Source organism: Labeo rohita, chromosome 20, assembly GCF_022985175.1.
Source record: "Labeo rohita strain BAU-BD-2019 chromosome 20, IGBB_LRoh.1.0, whole genome shotgun sequence".
Classification (NCBI taxonomy): Eukaryota; Metazoa; Chordata; class Actinopteri; order Cypriniformes; family Cyprinidae; genus Labeo; species Labeo rohita.
Window position 1 is genome coordinate 2215894 of NC_066888.1, and position 17904 is coordinate 2233797.

Genomic DNA, 17904 nt, shown 5'->3' on the forward strand with positions numbered 1-17904 from the left:
GTCCAGTGTTAAGTTTCCACAGTCTGTGATGATTTGGGGTGCAATGTCATCTGCTGGTGTTGGTTCACTGTGTTTTTTGAAAACAAAAGTCACTGCACCTATTTACCAAAATATTTTAGAGCACTTCATGCTTCCTTCTGCTGACCAGCTTTTTAAAGATGCTGATTTCATTTTCCAGCAGGATTTGGCACCTGCCCACACTGCCAAATGCACCAAAAGTTGGTAAAATGACCATGGTGTCGGTGTGCTTGACTAGCCAGCAAACTCACAGAGAATCTATGGGGTATCGTCAAGAGGAAAATGAGAAACAAGAGACCAAAAAATGCAGATGAGCTGAAGGCCACTGTCAAAGAAACCTGGGCTTCCATACCACCTCAGCAGTGCCACAGACTGATCACCTCCATGCCACGCCAAATTGAGGCAGTAATTAAAGCAAAAGGAGCCCCTACCAAGTATTGAGTACATATACAGTAAATGAACATACTTTCCAGAAGGCCAACAATTCAGTAAAAATGTTTTTTATTGGTCTTATGAAGTATTCTAATTTGTTGAGATGGTGAATTGGTGGTTTTTTGTTAAATGTGAGCCAAAATCATCACAATTAAAAGAACCAAAGACTTAAACTATTTCAGTCTGTGTCCACTGAATTTATTTAATACACAAATTTCACAATTTGAGTTGAATTACTGAAATATTAACTTTTCCATGACATTCTAATTTATTGAGATGCACCTGTAAATATCAGTTGTAACTAATTATTCAAATATTATGTCTGTAAGCATTTTTACGATTATTTTGACCTCTGTACAATCAATAATGAAAAAAATACCATAATGTACAATAATTTCAAAATTTTGTGGCACTTCAAATAATGGTTGTTGTAATCTGGCTTCTATACTTATTGATCTAGCTGTGGATCCTACGTCTACCATCATGATTATGAGGAAAATGTGAACATGGTGTTATGCATGTCTTCCATCTCATCCCATTTTATGTCTTCTCGGCCAATCATTGTAGAGAATGACTCTTTCTCACGTGCACAAGTTAATGTTCCTGCTACACTTAGGTCAGTTGTTTTCAAGCTGAGGTTGACAGTTTAGCAATAAAGTATAGAAAATGAGTGCTAATAAGGAAGGAGAAGACAGGGGAGAGGTGAAGAGGAAGGCAGAGTCAATAGAGCAGCCTAAACGTAAGCATCTACAGCAAACATTGTGGAGAATTACTCTCTGTCACGTGCACAAGGTAACGTTCCTGCCATGCTTAGGTCAATTGTTTCCAATCTGAGGTCGACAGTTTACCAGTAAAGTATAAAATATGAGTGCTGATAAGGAAGGTGAAAATGGGAGGTTCAAAGAGGAAGGCAGAGTCTAGGGAGGAGCCTAAAAGTAAGCACTGACAAATGCACATGTTTTACAGACCTCACAGGCTTTCCCTTTCTATTTGAAATCTAATCAATTCTGGTATATTAGTAACTTGCCTGTATGCTTGAATAAGGCCATTTGCCTCAGGTACTTCAGGAGACTTTGATTAAACACAAGAGATGACAATGTCCGCAATGCAGGCGATTCCTCTTGTAGCCATTGTTTTCTTTGCTTCTGGTCAGGAAAGAGGTCATCGATGTTCCAACAATGTTGCTGTCCATTTTCTCCCCAACTGTGTACAACACAAATTTGTTAGAGAAGGAATTTCCAATTCTCTTTCAACACCTAAAAATAATTTACAATGTAAATTTTGAAAAGGTACATTTTTGAAGAGGTACATACCCTTCACTACATGCCATATGTCAAACTCGTGATGAATGTGTGGATAATCAACCCTCATAGTCTTGTGTATCGACAGGGATCTGTCCATGGCAACAGAGTCAATGCTACTGTAACCTTTAAAAAAAATTATAAAACGTACATAATTACAACCGCAATTGTTGTTTCAGCTTAACTGAATATCTTATGGTCATGAGTAACTGCAAATATTAATAATAAATTATTTTAAGTGAACTAATATGCTCTACAATATTAAATATGCATGTTCATAAAATAGTACAATTATCCTTGTGCACACTGACCAAGTGGACTACCTGATTGTTGGAATCATCCAATAAACTGATTGTACAGTATTTGGCTGAGAATCCAGGGTTGCGTTTCCCATAAGCATTGTAAGCTTAAGTTGACCGTAGCTCCATTGGTTTCAATGGGTTTGATGCTTTTGGGAAATGCAGAGCAGGGCTTCACAGACAATTGGATGCAAAAAAAGATGCAAAAAGTTACAAAGATCATGATGTTTCCACAATGTTTAACTTTTTACACACAATTTTTATTTACACCTACAGATCTCCCATCCCCTGACAAATATATAACTTTTTGTAGTATGTTCTGCATCCACAAGCCTTCCATCAGTTTTGCTTGTTGTTCTTTGTACACAACATCTACAACAGCGATTAGATCAGAGGACTGGATAGCGCAGAATGTTGTTTTCTTTGGGATTTGCAGGTTGAGCAAGGCAACCCTATTCAGTATGGTCTACATAGTATGTCACACCAGTGAACAGAGCACACATTGCCACAAGAAGGTTATTAGTTGGCATTCCTCGAGTTTCGTTGCACAACATCCATGTTCCTTGATGACCACTTGAACATTCCCAGTGAACACATATGAGGCTACCAAAAGTTGTTTTTTTAGTGTCGGTGACTGATGCTTCACATTGATGGCATCTGCTTAACTGCTCCATCGAACTGGACTCACTGACCATCCATTTTCTTTATTTGTATTGTCTTCATTGTCCTCTGCAGTTGGAGTTGATGTGGAGGTCAAACTTAGCTAAACAAAGGTCCACACTAAGGTCCTTCTTGTCTGTTGGAGGACCCAGGGAAAGCATGCTGACATCCAAACTAAGCTCTACAGACAGGTTTTCAGCATGTGTTTGTTCATCCTACATGAAGAAAAGTACTGACTAAAATTGTACAGCTTGATTGAATTAAATTACAGGGCTCATCGGATGCCCATTTTCCAAAAGTTGATATGACTCTTTAGGGTCATAATGAAAAGTCTATCACATGCTGTCTATCTCAGCTCTTTTCACAGCAATTGATTCGTTGCATGCATCTTTAATTGCTAATGAGCTCTGCTCACCCCACCACTCACTTCTTTGGGGTGACGAGCCTTTCTAATGAGACTGTTTACTTTAGCTGCATTTAACTACATTTAGCCGCGAAACATGCAGATTATTAGAAAAGGCAATTTGTAAAGATTCATAAAACCCCTTATACTAACTTTTTTTGGAGGTGAAGCTGGATCACGAATGAGTCGTGTGAACAACGGGAGTAAATGACGACTGTTATGATCATTATTACATCCAACAACAAAACACCTCAATCGTTTAGGAGCCATTCTTGTCTTACCCTGAGTCCACCAAAGTCGACACAATGGCAGACTGCTTACAGCCCACTCAGGGCAGGTCTAAGGTAAGACAGCCATGTCAACCAACTATCGTGGGAGAGGCCTTGGTCTGTGTGACGTCACACAGACAAGAATCAGAGAATGGCCTGATTTGAAAAAGGGGGATATTATTTATAGGGATTAAAATACCACTGTGTGGATATTTATTGTTATAGGGTGGATATGTACACACTGCCAACACACATTTATGTTCAAACAACAAGCAAAAGTGTATTTCGCATCCGATGACCCCTCTAAAGAACAAATACAACTTTAAATAGTAAAAAAAGACATGTTATTGTAAATTTTTTGAACTTATAAAAGTACAGATTTGATTTATAACAACCAATCAGTTATGACATTATAAGTATATAAAGTATAAATATATATAAAGTTAAGGCGTAGTAGGTCCCTGATGTCGATGGATGAGCATGCTGTTCAGCTCTTTCTAGACTTATAGCACCAACAGAAGTTTTGACAACTGAATCCTGGGTATCTTGTATAGAAATCTGGATGCGATGTGGTTTCACTGGGGTTGACTGGGGAGCATCAGCTAATTTGCAGCTGAAAATAATTCCTCTGTGTCCTCACATTTCTCTGTTACTTGTGAGAACTGACAGGTAAGAGGTGGACCTGTTCACTGGGGGTCCTGGTTGGGCTGTAATGGATCTGCTGACTGAGGGTCCTGTGTTGGACGTTCTGACCGTGGGTCCTGACTGAGCTTGTATTGACCCTTAAAGGTGACCCTTTTTACAAGATGCAATATAAGTCTCAGATATCCCCAGAATGTGTCTGTGAAGTTTCAGCTCAAAATACCCCACAGATCATGTATTATATCATTTAGAAAATGCCTAATTGGAGTGGAAGCAGAAATGGCTGTTTTCATGCATGTCAGATAACAGATCACAGGCAATTGAGTTCAGCAGGTTTATTAACACTGGGACAGAACAGAAACTCAGGTAAGTTCAGAATTCAGAAATAACCTCATCACTTAACGAAGAAACAGGGAAAGTAAACATTCTTTCTTCATCCAAAGGTAACTTAAACTGAAGTAGGTTTTGTAGACATCAGGCACAAACTCAGGTGAACAGAAAGTCTTTAGGAAAGATAGCTGAACTTATCTCAATAACTATTCTTTATCCACATGTGATTGAACTGAAGCAGTCCTTGAAAATATCAGGCATAAACTCAGGTGAGTTGAAAGTCCTTTCCAGGTTAGTTGGCTCAGAGAACAGACACACAATTGAGAATACAATGGAGGAAAGGTCAGGACACAATGATTCAGGTAAGTAGAGCTGGTAAGGAGAATGGAAACCTTTATCCCACAACGTGTAGGGAATACTTACAACAAGACCAGAAAATAAGGGAGTGAAAGGTGACTGCTTTTATATGATAGGTAATGAAGTGAATGGTGGCAGGTGTGCTAATAGGTGCAGTCGTGAAGCAGGTGGGATGCTGGGAAATGGAGTCTTTAAATGGTTCCTATTATGCTTTTTCACTTTTTGCATTTTAGTCTGTGTGTGGTGTGCATGTTTGGGCATAAAAAAGATCTACAAAGTTGCAAATCTCAAAGTCCACACCAAAAGGAGATATTCATTTTAAAAATAAAATCCCAAGAACTACAATGAACGGCTCCTTTGGACTACATTGTTTGTTTTCCTGATGCCATGATGTCACAACACGGCCTATTAGAATATCATTAAAATAAATCCCGCCTACAGAAATCCTAATGGTTAGGGGGTGGGTAGGGACGAGGTGAGGGATTAGCCTAACTCTAGGGATGCAGCGCGGAGAGCCACTTCTGGGATGCTTTAACGAGCTGCGGTGCGGGTATAGACACAAGCATTGACTAGAGTCACTGCAATCATATCCGGTAGCTGTGTCGGAGCCGCACCGTAGACGTGTGCAGTATAGGGGGGTCGAAACATGCAGAGGTGCGGCTGATGTAAACACAAGCACTGACTGGCGTGACTGCGATCATCTCCATGTGGCCGCGTCGGAGCCGTGCCGCAGACGTGTGTAATGTGTGGTAAGAGATTTATTCGTCATACAGTGTAGCTTTACTTAAAGGCAAGTGTTTTTTAAAATACATAAACTTGTTCTTTGCTCATTTTCTGTAGCTGCTTTTTGAATAACTATAGAAATGTTAGGATTTTGTTGTCATGTTAAATACAAATTAAGTCATATTAAAAACATTAGGCTAGTTTTAGCCTTATGCTGGAGCTGGTTTTCGGGCAATGAAACTAAGTATGTAAATAATTAAATACATTAGCACAATAATATAATGTATTTGGCAGGCTGACGATAGGACCCAACACTACTGTAGCGTATTATTTACTCACTCTCCATGCATCCTAGGTGTATATGACTTCCTTCTTTCAGACGAATGTAATCGGAGTTATATTAAAAATTATCCTGGCACTCCCAAGCTTTAGAACGTCATAGACGAGTGTTTCTCGTCATCAGTCCAAAACAAGTCCAATAAAGTGCATCCATCCATGATAAAAAGTACCGCACACGGCGCCGGGGGAGGACATTGATGAGTTTTTGGAAGAAAACTATCCATATTTAAAACTTAAGAATCACTTTAGTCCAGCTGTACACAAGCTGCTTTGGCAAGGGGCGTGGCAGTACTGAAGCACCGTCTAAGCTGTTTGTCAATCACAACACACTGGAACTGCTAATCAATCACAACACATTTCATTTTTCGTAAGGCGGGCCTTCATCAAACCCGGAACTAATCGAGCCATTTGTGCCGGGCTGGGAGAAAGGTACTGAAGGTACGAATGTGTTTTTCGAACCACCAAGCATGACAGCGTGTTCTAGTACACCCCCAAAATAAAATCAAGACTTTGTAAAAAAGCATAATAGGACCCCTTTGATGTGGTTCAGTGACTGAGCTGATGACAGGGCTGTGATATACAGGGGGAGTGAAATCTAAGCGGCTCGTTTTTTTCGCATGCTCACAGAGAAATGCTTACCAAAACAAAGTTATTAGGTTGTCCTTTTTAACGTTATCTGGGTTGGTAGATGCACCGTGACCAATTATAGCACTTAAACACTGAAAAAAATCTGATTGTCATGATATGTCACCTTTAAATTGACAAAAAGTGATAGTAAAGATTTATATTGTTAGAAAAGATTTATATTTTAAATAAATACTGTTCCTTTTAACTTTTTATTCATCAAATAATCCTGAAAAAAGTATTACAAGTACCAAAAAATTAAGTATATGTAATATTAAAATATTAATATTAAATATTATTTTTTAATCAAATAAATGCAAATTTAATATGAAACTTCTTTTTTTAAAAACACAAAACAAAAAAAACATTGTACTAATCCCAAACTTTTGAATAATGGTGTATTAAATATATATAGACCACTTTAAGTATTAATTGCTGTTAGGCTGCAAAGAGACTATCAACAGTAAGAAATTATACAGTATAACAAATAAAAATTATATGCCTACCCTACCTTTAAAGGGTGCATACTTATATCTTAGGGTACTAATATGGATCCTTTAGGGGTAGAGGAGGTACAAAGGTGTAACTTTTAGGTGCAGTTTTAGTATGTTACTGTTTTTTTGTTTGTTTGTTGTGTTTGTTTGTTTATTTGTTTTTTGGACAAAATCGTGTAAACAATAGCATTATATAATAATCTGCATTTATGGATGTTAAAAACATGTTTTTTGTTGTTGTTGTTTTGTTTTGTTTTTTTTTAAATAGAATGTTAAGTTAGAATTGTTAATAAAAATCAGTTTAGTATTGCGGTATCCACATTGGTACTGATATTTATAGAAACCATGTACCGTGGTAACGAGGATTTCACCAAAATGCCTTACCATTTCCGTCATTTTTTTTTTTACTTAAAATATTTTTCTGGTGAAATATCTTTTCTTAGCCAACAAATAGCCAGATTCACAGAAATCTTGTTTAAAAAGTTTTAGATGGTTGACATTTAGTTCATTCATTACAACTGGTTCAGATGACAATGCAAGTGGTACCAAATTAGAATCAGTTGTGCTTGAGGAGCCACAGCAAAATGTAAGTCGAAAATTACCTATAAAATTCAACCCATTTCAGACAGTATTTCTCTTTCTCCCTAATTCTGTCTTTATTTCTTTCTAGCCCTGTCTGAGGCATCACCATGGAAACTGTACCACTCCTGGTTCTTCAGTATCCAGTGGGAAAAGAAATGATTGTTTCCATTTGCTGTCTTTGTATATACTATAAAAACCAGCTAGCAAGATCTCAAGTGAAGTGTTATCTGTGCTCCATTGACGTACCATCAAAACGAGTGAAAAATATTTCTTATTTATTAAACTACATATTGTACTGCCCCCCCTTTTTTCATGTAGTGTCAAACATGCAAATTATTTACATGAACAACACTGTGTAACTTTCAAAATGAACAAAAAGAATACTTGTTGACAGATGTGTACTTTATTTATAATGGGAATTTTTATATTTATAATATTTTATATTTATATTTTATATTTATAATGGGAGAAAAAAATCCATGATTAAAAGCATTCTGCACACACAAAGATGTTGTCCTGTAACTTTTTTAAGCCATGGCATACTGCAAATGGAGCCCCCCTGGAGACCATGATAAAGTCCACAAGTGGTTACGATATGGACAAATAACATTATTTTGGGCAATTTAGTGATTTTTACTTTCTTTGTGCTGAAATAGTTTCTCTTTATTTTTCTGTCATTTAGAAAGTTTAAATGTGAGGCTACAGCAAGCCTACAGAGAGTTAGCACTGGAGATGTATTTTTAGAACCAATCAGTACACATTCAACAGTCACATACAAATTTAGATTTCGGTCTTTAATTGGAAGGTATAAATATAAAAGAAAAAAAATGTAATAATAATTATCTTAGAAAGATTTGCCAAATTTCCAGTGTTCCTTTAGCCATTGGTTTTTGGAGATCACAATTTCAAGATGTCAACTGGAAAAAAACCTTTAAGACCTCTAGACATTTTTGTATCACTAAACAAAGTACTAATGTTGAATTGCAACTCAAAGAAAAGGATGTTTTGTTTTTTATGAGTATACTGTTGACTTCAAATTTGGTATATTGTGTGTTTACTCATTATATACGGAAAATTCTTTACTCACAAATGTAAATGGGCAGTGAAAAAAACTAATTTTACTCATTTTAAAATAGAAATTCACTACCTTTATACATTAAAAGAAACAAAAAATATCAAAGAAAAAAATTCTTTAAAGCCTTGAATATATTCTTTTGAATAATTTATAATTATTTGTACTTGTTTATGGATATGTGATTTTATTGCTTTCCTTATTTTATTTTTTAATTTTATTATGCATTGTTTTGTATTGTTGTATTTGTTTTGTTTGTATATTGTTGTATATATATTATATATTTATAATAAGAAGTTTGAGTGTATGGAATTAAATTCTGAATATATGGAATGAAAGTCAGAATATATATAGAATCAAAGTCTGATTATATGAAATTCTAAATATATGGAATAAAAGTCAGAATATATAGAATGAAAGTCAGAATATTTGGAATATATTAAAATATTCCAATTGTCACTTAAATTAACATTAAGTAACTTAAAATTTCAAGTTGACTAAACAAAAGGTTTTTAAGGCATTAGGGTAAAAAACAACTGAAACAACTTTTTGAAAGATTTTCTTTTTTTTTTTTTTTTTTTTTTACAGTGCAGTTTGGAGTCTACATCTTGAGGATCATATTTCCATTATTGCAACATTCTTAGTGCATCAGATTCCCTTCAATAGCTACAAGTTTCGTTCCATAAATTCAGACATTTATTTTATATATTCAGACATTTATTCCATATATTCAGACTTTTATTCTATATATTTAGACTTTGATTCTATATATATTCTGACTTTCATTCCAAATATTCTGACTTTCATTCTATATATTCTAACTTTTATTCCATATATTCAGACATTCATTTTATATATTCATACTTTCTTTCCATATATTCAGACTTTCATTCCATATACTCACTGCATACTTGCACTATGTATAACCCTTTTCCTTTTTAACTGTCTTAAATTTTATTTTTATATTTATATTAATTAATTATTATTAAATTATTATTATTATAATTATTAAATCAATTTTTAAATCATTTTAAAAGTTTAATTTTTTTGTTTGTTTTATTGTTGTTTTTATGATTATTCTACTGCTTCTCTGTGAATTATTGTTTTTATTATTGTTTTATGATTATTCTACTTCCTTTTATGTAAAGCACTTTGAATTACGTTTGTGTATGAAATGTGCTATATAAATAAACTTGCATGTATATATCCCACAAAAACTACGAGTATAAAAAAGTTGCTTCATTATTTATGTACAAATTAAGTTTAAAATAGTTTTGATAAAAACCTAATGAGAAATGAGACCCTATTTGTGATGCTGAGATAAGCTCAACATTCCCGCGACCCTTCATAGGACACGCGATTTGAAAAATAAGAATTTTTTAAAATTATTCAGTTGAGCGTTTTTATATTTACAACCATCTGCCCCCTGCTATTGTTTGCTTCAGACTTTTAAGACGCGCCCACACTCACACGGTCGGCTTTGATTGGCTGGTTTAGATTTAAGTTGCGCCCTCTCTCTCCAAGACTCTATTCTAATTGGTAGACGACGGCTGTGAGTGACGTCATCGGGTGGAATGCCCATTCATCGGGGCAGTTGGGCGTTGGACTTCGCATCTTATTAGTAACCAGGGAAATTTCTCCATTTTCTGAGCTGTCTAGGTGTCACGGGCACAAATTTGGGAATTAAAAATTTTACTTGCGTTTTCCAGGGTTTCTCCGACTGTTTTCTTTTCAGAGATTGGATTTGATCGTTGCTTTTGGTGCTCTCGCTGGCCGGGTGTTTTATTCTAAGAAAGAGGCTTGTTGCTCTTTGTTCTGTATAGTGATCTGTTGAGCTCTTTGTTGGAGTGAAAGCATGGGAGCGCAATTCTCTAAGACAGCTGGAAAAGGAGAAACGGCTGCAGAAAAACCAGGAGAGGCTGCAGCTTCACCCTCCAAAGCTAACGGGCAGGTAAAAAACCCAGGAATTTATTAAGATAAGTAATTCATGTATGGTGTTTGTTATGCGAATACTCACGCGGAGTTCTGCTGGCGCCCCGCATCCAGCAACCACACGAATTAAACCATTTTTGCACCCCAGATGCTTTGTCAGTTTCCAGGCCGAGTAACGTTATTATATATAATTATGACTGTAAAATATGTTTAATGTTATTCAGATATTTCTATAAATATTTTCTAAAAATTTAAATTTTGGCGTTGTTGTTTTTTTTTTTAGACAAGCCTTTGTTTAGAATTGATGAGCGTTGGGTATTAGTGGAGAATTATGATTAGTAAGATGATTTATCTAAACAAACCAAGAGATGCGGAGAATTATTTCGTTTGTATTAGCATTTCTGTTTCTGCCGTCTTGAAAATGATCTTTCAGGGAGAAGTGGGGGTTGATTGTTGGAGTAACAATGGCTCGCCACGCCTTTAGTCACAGATGCTCGAAAGACGCTTTAGTATCACAATGGAACTCATCCACTGGCGGAAACCACATAACAGCAACTAAAACGGTTGTATTCATTATTACGTTAAGCTGTGCAGTAACGGCCATTGATACAGTCTGTGTTTTTACAGGTTTGTTGTGGTGTGCGTGATGAGGTTCAATAATTACGTGCTGATCAGTTTGCGTTTGCTTTTTTGGCGCGTCGGTTCTTTCGAAGGGTTAATGGACAAACGACGCCCACTGGTGGCTGTGCGTCGCGTACGATGATGGTCTTTCTTGATCATATGTCGATAAAATGGAATCAATCCCCTTTCAGTACATAGAGTGCACCCTGCCCTGTGTACTGTCTTGGTGGTGCTAAAGCTTAATAATGTTTGTGTAATGATGGTCTGTGTTTTACTTCAGGAAAATGGCCACATGAAGGTGAATGGAGATGCATCTCCAGCTGCAGCTGAGCAGAAAGAAGAGGTTCAGGCTAATGGCAGCGCAGCAGCTGAGGAGGGGGAGAAGGCTGAGGCAGCTCCAGCTGAAAAGGAGGCTGTGGAGGAAGATAAAGCGAACACAGAAGTGAGTGCACCCACTGAAGAGGAAGCCGCGAAAGCTGAGGATGGCGCAACTCCGTCCACAAGCAACGAGACACCTAAGAAGAAGAAGAAGCGCTTCTCTTTTAAGAAGTCTTTCAAGTTAAGTGGCTTCTCTTTTAAGAAAACCAAGAAGGAGACAGGTGATGGAGATGGCGGCGAGGAGGCCAAAACTGAGGGAGCTGAAGCTGCTGAGGGAGGTGTGTCAGAAGAGAACGCCATACCGGCAGAGGAGGCCGAATCCAAACCAGAGGAGAAACCAGCAGAGGAGCCCAAGGCTGTCAGTCCTGCCAGCGAGGAGTCCAAAGAGGAGGAGAAACCTGCAGAGTCAGCAGCGGAGACAGAGCCCGCTCCTTCTAAGGATGAAGCACCTGTAGCAGAGGAATCTGCTCCTACTGTTCAGGAAACAGAATCCAGTCCAGAGGTCCAAGCAGAATCTGCCACAGAGTAATGTGCACAGTGCAGATTAAAAAAAAAAAAAAAAAGAGAGAAAAAAAAAGATAATCAAGGCATATTTCCCTGTTGTGCAGTGGAGTGGTCCCAGGTTATGAGATGTTGGAGAACTTGCAACAAGGAATATTTTAAATCTTTTTTGTCTTTACTTTTTTATATTTACCCTCTCCCCAAATCTCACTCTGCCCTTGTGGTTATTCCTGGAGCTGTGAAAATGGGTGGCTAAGTTGAAAAATACAGAAAATGTAGAATTTGTCTTTCATATATTTTTTTGCATCAGTATTAACGGTTTTTTATTTGTTTGTTGTTTTTATTTTTGCATTTTTATACAAAACAATGTAAACATGTATAGACATGCCTGTGGAAGGGGTGCGGGGATTGGGAATAGGAGTTTTTACATTTTGGCACCTTGATGACTTAGCGCTGTGCCACAGACTACCACGTAGTAGTGTACACAAAAACAGAACGACCAATTCATCCACTACAGTTTACAACACTAAAGTGTTTTTTTTTTTCTAATAACAAACCAATTTAATTTATAATGCCAAGTTTAAAACAGCAATTTTAAAGGTCCTGGGAACTTTAAACACTTTTTTTTAGCTGTAACACTCTGTGAATTCAGTAGGAAAACAATTTGCATATGCTTTATGGTGTATTGCTGGTTCTATGAGCTTATTAAAGTGTAAGTATGTATAGAAGGGGTGTTTTAACTGTGATTATTGTACAAATGATATCTTGATCTTAAGAAGCACATGCAGCTCTTCTATCACCAAGTCTGTTTTTGTAAATCATCCTCAGACCATCAGAGCATTTTTTTTTAACTCAAACCAAGCTGTGACACGTATTCCTGTTTATACTGTGGTTTTTGATTACAACAGATGATGCTTTTTCAGTGGTCTTTTGACAAAATTAAGGAACCTATCAGATGCAATGTTTGTGTAGCATCTTGTCTCTTTCTTTTGTAAATATTGGAGAAGCTTTTACGTTAGAGATTGAATGTAACTTTGCTTACAAAATTGATAATAAACTTCTCTGCTGAAGGTGTTCTAAATTTTATGTGAGCACACTAAAAGCAAAATAAATGTGAATGAAATTTGAATTTTGTCTCTTTGTCTTACATTTCCCCAGAAATGAGTGGTAATTATTGATTGTTAATCAGTATATCTAAAAAATCTACTAAAATACAGTTTACTAAAATGTAACACAAACACACGAGACCATGGCATGCTACGTTGTCATGTGACCTCACCAAGTCTGAACAAGTGATATCATCAGTAAAGTAAAAATGGTTGTTTTGAATTTAATGGTAACTTGTGTACAAAAAACAGTCCACCTGAATGAGTATTGAAGAAACCAAGCAATCAAAGTGTTTTACCCATCACATGGCAAGGAAAAAAATATTTCCATGATTTTCCATGTTGTTAGAAATTAACTAAACACTGAATAGCCTTAGGTTAAGTGCCTTGCTCAAGAAAACAATGCAGTCATGTCTTGCTTCCTGCCAGGATTCAGCTCTTAACTACTACACAAGGTTTTCTGTCTGCTAACCCACCCAACAGGTGACTTTGGTGTTTGCAAACCCATGAGCTGAGAAAATCTTTTCTAAAACACTGGCTTATTTTACTATGTACTTCCTTTTGTACAGCCACTTCCTTTAACCTTTTAAAGGTAAAATCATTCTTTCAAAGGGAGTGAACTTTGAATCGAACCCTGTGGCCCAACTGTGCTATTCAATACAACAATGACTCCATAAAGCAGTATCTGAATGTATAGCTGCCGCACCCAAAGTTCTCCGAAGATCAAGTTCGCACACATGTATACAGACAAAAAGAAAGAGCAAAATAAGCTGTTGGAGAACACACCTTGACCCCATAAAGAGATCAGACCAATATGCACAATGAAGATCAGGTATCAAAGTTGATGTTTAAACAGAGAAAGAGTTTAGTGAAGACAAAGTTTTCCACATCTCCAAAGGTTGCAGAGAATGACAGGATCCAGCCTCAAACACTAGTACCTAGTAGTACACTAGTAGTAGTAATTTCTCAGGGGCAAGAGCTCAAATGGAAAAAAAAAATCATTTTGCTTTATATTACTATAGTAAAATGGTATATAATAAGTATAATAAGTCCTTTGAGTGTTGGACTTGTACTACTCACAGTTCACATGATAGGCCTGTTGGTGGCACTTGGGCATCATTTGACAAACAAAATGAGCTGATTTCGGAAACAAAGCCTGTTGTGATATACAACAAAAGAGACTGCATAACTTTGCTTTCCATTTATTACTTAAAGAAAAAAACAGCCAATAAAATACAGGTGCATCTCAATAAATTAGAATGTCATGGAAAAGTTAATTTATTTCAGTAATTCAACTCAAATTGTGAAATTCGTTTATTAAATAAATTCAGTGCACACAGACTGAAGTAGTTTAAGCCTTTGGTTCTTTTAATTGTGATGAATTCACTATCTCAACAAATTAGAATATGGTAACATGCCAATCAGCTAATCAACTCAAAACACCTGCAAAAGTTTCCTGAGCCTTCAAAATGGTCTCTCAGTTTGGTTCACTAGGCTACACAATCATGGGGAAGACTGCAGATCTGACAGTTGTCCAAAAGACAATCACCCTTTACACCCTGACACCCTTTACAAGGAGGGTAAGCCACAAACATTCATTGTCAAAGAAGCTGGCTGTTCACAGAGTGCTGTGTCCAACCATGTTAACAGAAAGTTGAGTGGAAGGAAAAATTGTGGAAGAAAAAGAAGCACAACCAACCGAGAGAACCGCAGCCTTGAGAGGCTTGTCAAGCAAAATTGATTCAAGAATTTGGGTGAACTTCACAAGGAATGGACTGAGGCTGGGGTCAAGGCATCAAGAGCCACCACACACAGACGTGTCAAGGAATTTGGCTACAGTTGTCGTATTCCTCTTGTTAAGCCACTCCTGAACCACAGATGACGTCAGAGGCATCTTACCTGGGCTAAGTAGAAGAAGAAATGGACTGATGCCCAGTGGTCCAAAGTCGTCTTTTCAGGTGAGAGCAAGTTTTGTATTTCATTTGGAAACCAAGGTCCTAGAGTCTGGAGGAAGAGTGGAGAAGCTCATAGCTCATAGGTTGCTTGAACTCCAGTGTTAAGTTTCCACAGTCTTTGATGATTTGGGGTGCAGTGTCATCTGCTGGTGTTGGTCCACTGTGTTTTTTGAAAATGAAAGTCACTGCACCCGTTTACCAAGAAATTTTAGAGGACTTCATGCTTCCTTCTGCTGACCAGCTTTTTAAAGAAGCTGACTTCATTTTCCAGCAGGATTTGGCACCTGCCCACACTGCCAAAAGCACCAAAAGTTGGTTAAATGACCATGGTGTTTGTGTGCTTGACTGGCCAGCAAACTCACCAGACCTGAACCCCATAGAGAATCAAAATCATCACAATTAAAAGAACCAAAGACTTAAACAACTACAGTCTGTGTGCACTGAATTTATTTAATACACAAGTTTCACAATTTGAGTTAAATTACTTAAATAAATGAAATTTTCCATGACATTCTAATTTATTGAGGTGCACCTGTATATCTACATTTGTCTGGAGAGTGCCAAAAGTTTCTATTATCAACGTGTTTTTGAAAGTTTTCCAGAGTCCGCTCCAGCCCCAGAACTCAGCCAAAAGAGCACTGGACTATCTATAATCGCACTAGCATTTGTGTGTGTCTGGGCCACACACACATTATATATTGCCTGTTTCGTTTCTATAGTTACTAATTGATTGAGTACTCAGTTCAGGCGCTGCTTGTTTATTTCTTGTTTGGTTGCTTAATTTTAAAGAGAAGTCCACTTCCAGAACAAAAATGACAGATAATGTACTCACCCCCTTTCATCCAAGATGTTCATGTCTTTCTTTTCTCAGTCGTAAAGAAATTATGTTTTTTGAGGAAAACATTTCAGGATTTTTCTCCATATAGTGGAGAGTTTCAACTTCCAAAATACTGTTTAAATGCGGTTTCAAACGATCCCAAATCCCAGCCAAGGGCGACTTCAATATCGCCCTGTAACGCTGTTTTACATTTTTTGTTAGGGCTGTTTGATCTTCTTTGAATATTCACTTTGCAAAGACTGGGTTGGTACGTCTGCAGTGATGCAGGATGATTTTGAAATGATTTTTGAAGTTTAGGGAGAAAATACGATTGGAGTTTTTCGACATACCCTAACTGTAGTCTTGAGCCAGAATACACAGAGTTCAGGCTGAGTGAAACAAGATAAGCATTTGAGATTAAAAAGTATTTAAATTTTATTATTTTAATGAAAATATCCAATCGTTTCACTAGATAAGACGCGCATCCCAGAGCCTGTGCTACACAAACTTTTGTGCTTAAAAAGTAAACAAATTTTTAATTTCCAAAAAAAATGACTGACAGTTTCACTTGATAAGACCCTTCTTCCTTGGCTGGGATCATTTAGAGCCCTTTGAAGGTGCATTTAAACTACATTTTGGAAGTTCAAAATCGGGGCACCAATGAAGTCCATTATATATGGAGAAAAATCCTGAAATGTTTTCCTCAAAAACCATAATTTCTTCATGACTGAAGACAGAAAGACATGAACATCTTGGATGATAAGGGGGTAAGTACATTTTTTGTAAATTGTTGTTCTGAAAGTGGAGTTCACCTTTTTTAGTAAAACCAAATAAAACATGTCCTAAACACAAAGAAAAAGTTGGGCCAATGTTATCAATTATAAATCTAGTAAGCTCTCATTTTTTTTTTTTTTTTTTTTTTACATGAGAGCAATGCCAAAATAAATGAAACAAAGTTTCAGTCATCATATTACAAAAGGAACAATTCAAATCAATATCATTTTTAAATTTAACTAGAAAATTATTTACTGGATAGTATCTGTGTAAAATTTTTAAGGTTACTTCCTTCACTTCATTTACAAACAAGGATTTGTTCCAATAAATTATACAGTTTGGAGTAGAAACAATATCTTTTTGAAGTAAAGAACGAATCGTTGTATTAACATTTGTACTTCCAGGGTCAAAACAAAGTTTACCAATATTGGTATTAAACAGATCAAATGCAAAGGGGGAACAGAAAACTCTTTTGGTGTTACTGCAATTCCATGGACAGCTAGAAACTGTAAGTGAGTAACATACCTTCTTGATTTAATAATTGACTAATCCGTATTATGCCTGCTGAAAACCAGTTTTCAAAAAATAAAGATTTATTTTAATATAATATATTGTTATTATTATATTTAATACAGATAAATAAAGGTTCATTATGATCTTACTCATCAGATCTCACAAACACTGCAGCGTCGCGATTAGGCCATTAGTGTAGAGCACTGACACCCTGTAGTGAAACAATCACATTATGATTGCAGCCACCGCTTTCTTAGATCGGGTTATGTTGGATTAAAACTTAACGTTCCGTTGAGTTTGGAAAATTATGTACACAGTAATGATCAGAATTATGTCTTCTCCTGTCTTTGAATATTTTCGGATTTTGAAATCATCACGCGAAGTCTTATTTTATTAGGCGTTTAAGTCAACTAGATGATTACAACACACTGAAAATGTACATAACCGGAAATAACTGAGCCGTAGTCCATTATAATAAATAAGAAATTGATGATTAGCCTAATTATACAAGCTTGTAATAACGAACGACAAAAGTACTGAGATACATGCCAGACAAGACAAATCGTTTATAACAAAGGAACATAAAATTAAGTAAAACCATCAGTAGAGAGGGAGTGATCATTTTCACACTTGAAATACTCAAAACTAATTCTACATTACGCATCATGGGGAAGCATAAAAGTTTGTAACGACTATCATAAAGCAAAAATTGTAGAACAAGAAAGGACAGAAAACAGAAAGGATCACAGGATGTCAGCCATT

At 36.4% G+C, this 17904-nt stretch overlaps 1 protein-coding gene across 1 annotated transcript; it reads left to right on the forward strand.

Annotated features, from left to right (window-relative positions):
* The first annotated feature begins 10129 nt into the window (after nucleotides 1–10129).
* On the forward strand, nucleotides 10130–12058 carry marcksa (myristoylated alanine-rich protein kinase C substrate a). The gene is made up of 2 exons (XM_051092130.1): nucleotides 10130–10496; nucleotides 11379–12058. The coding sequence occupies exons 1-2, from the start codon at nucleotides 10401–10403 to the stop codon at nucleotides 12003–12005; spliced, it is 723 nt and encodes a 240-aa protein (XP_050948087.1). The 5' UTR covers nucleotides 10130–10400; the 3' UTR covers nucleotides 12006–12058.
* The last annotated feature ends 5846 nt before the right edge of the window (nucleotides 12059–17904 follow it).

Coding starts and splice junctions, on each gene's coding strand:
- marcksa (XM_051092130.1), top strand. CDS start 10,401: ATGGGAGCGCAATTCTCTAAGACAGCTGGAAAAGGAGAAACGGCTGCA. Junction 10,497..11,378: donor CCTCCAAAGCTAACGGGCAG/GTAAAAAACCCA, acceptor GTTTTACTTCAG/GAAAATGGCCACATGAAGGT.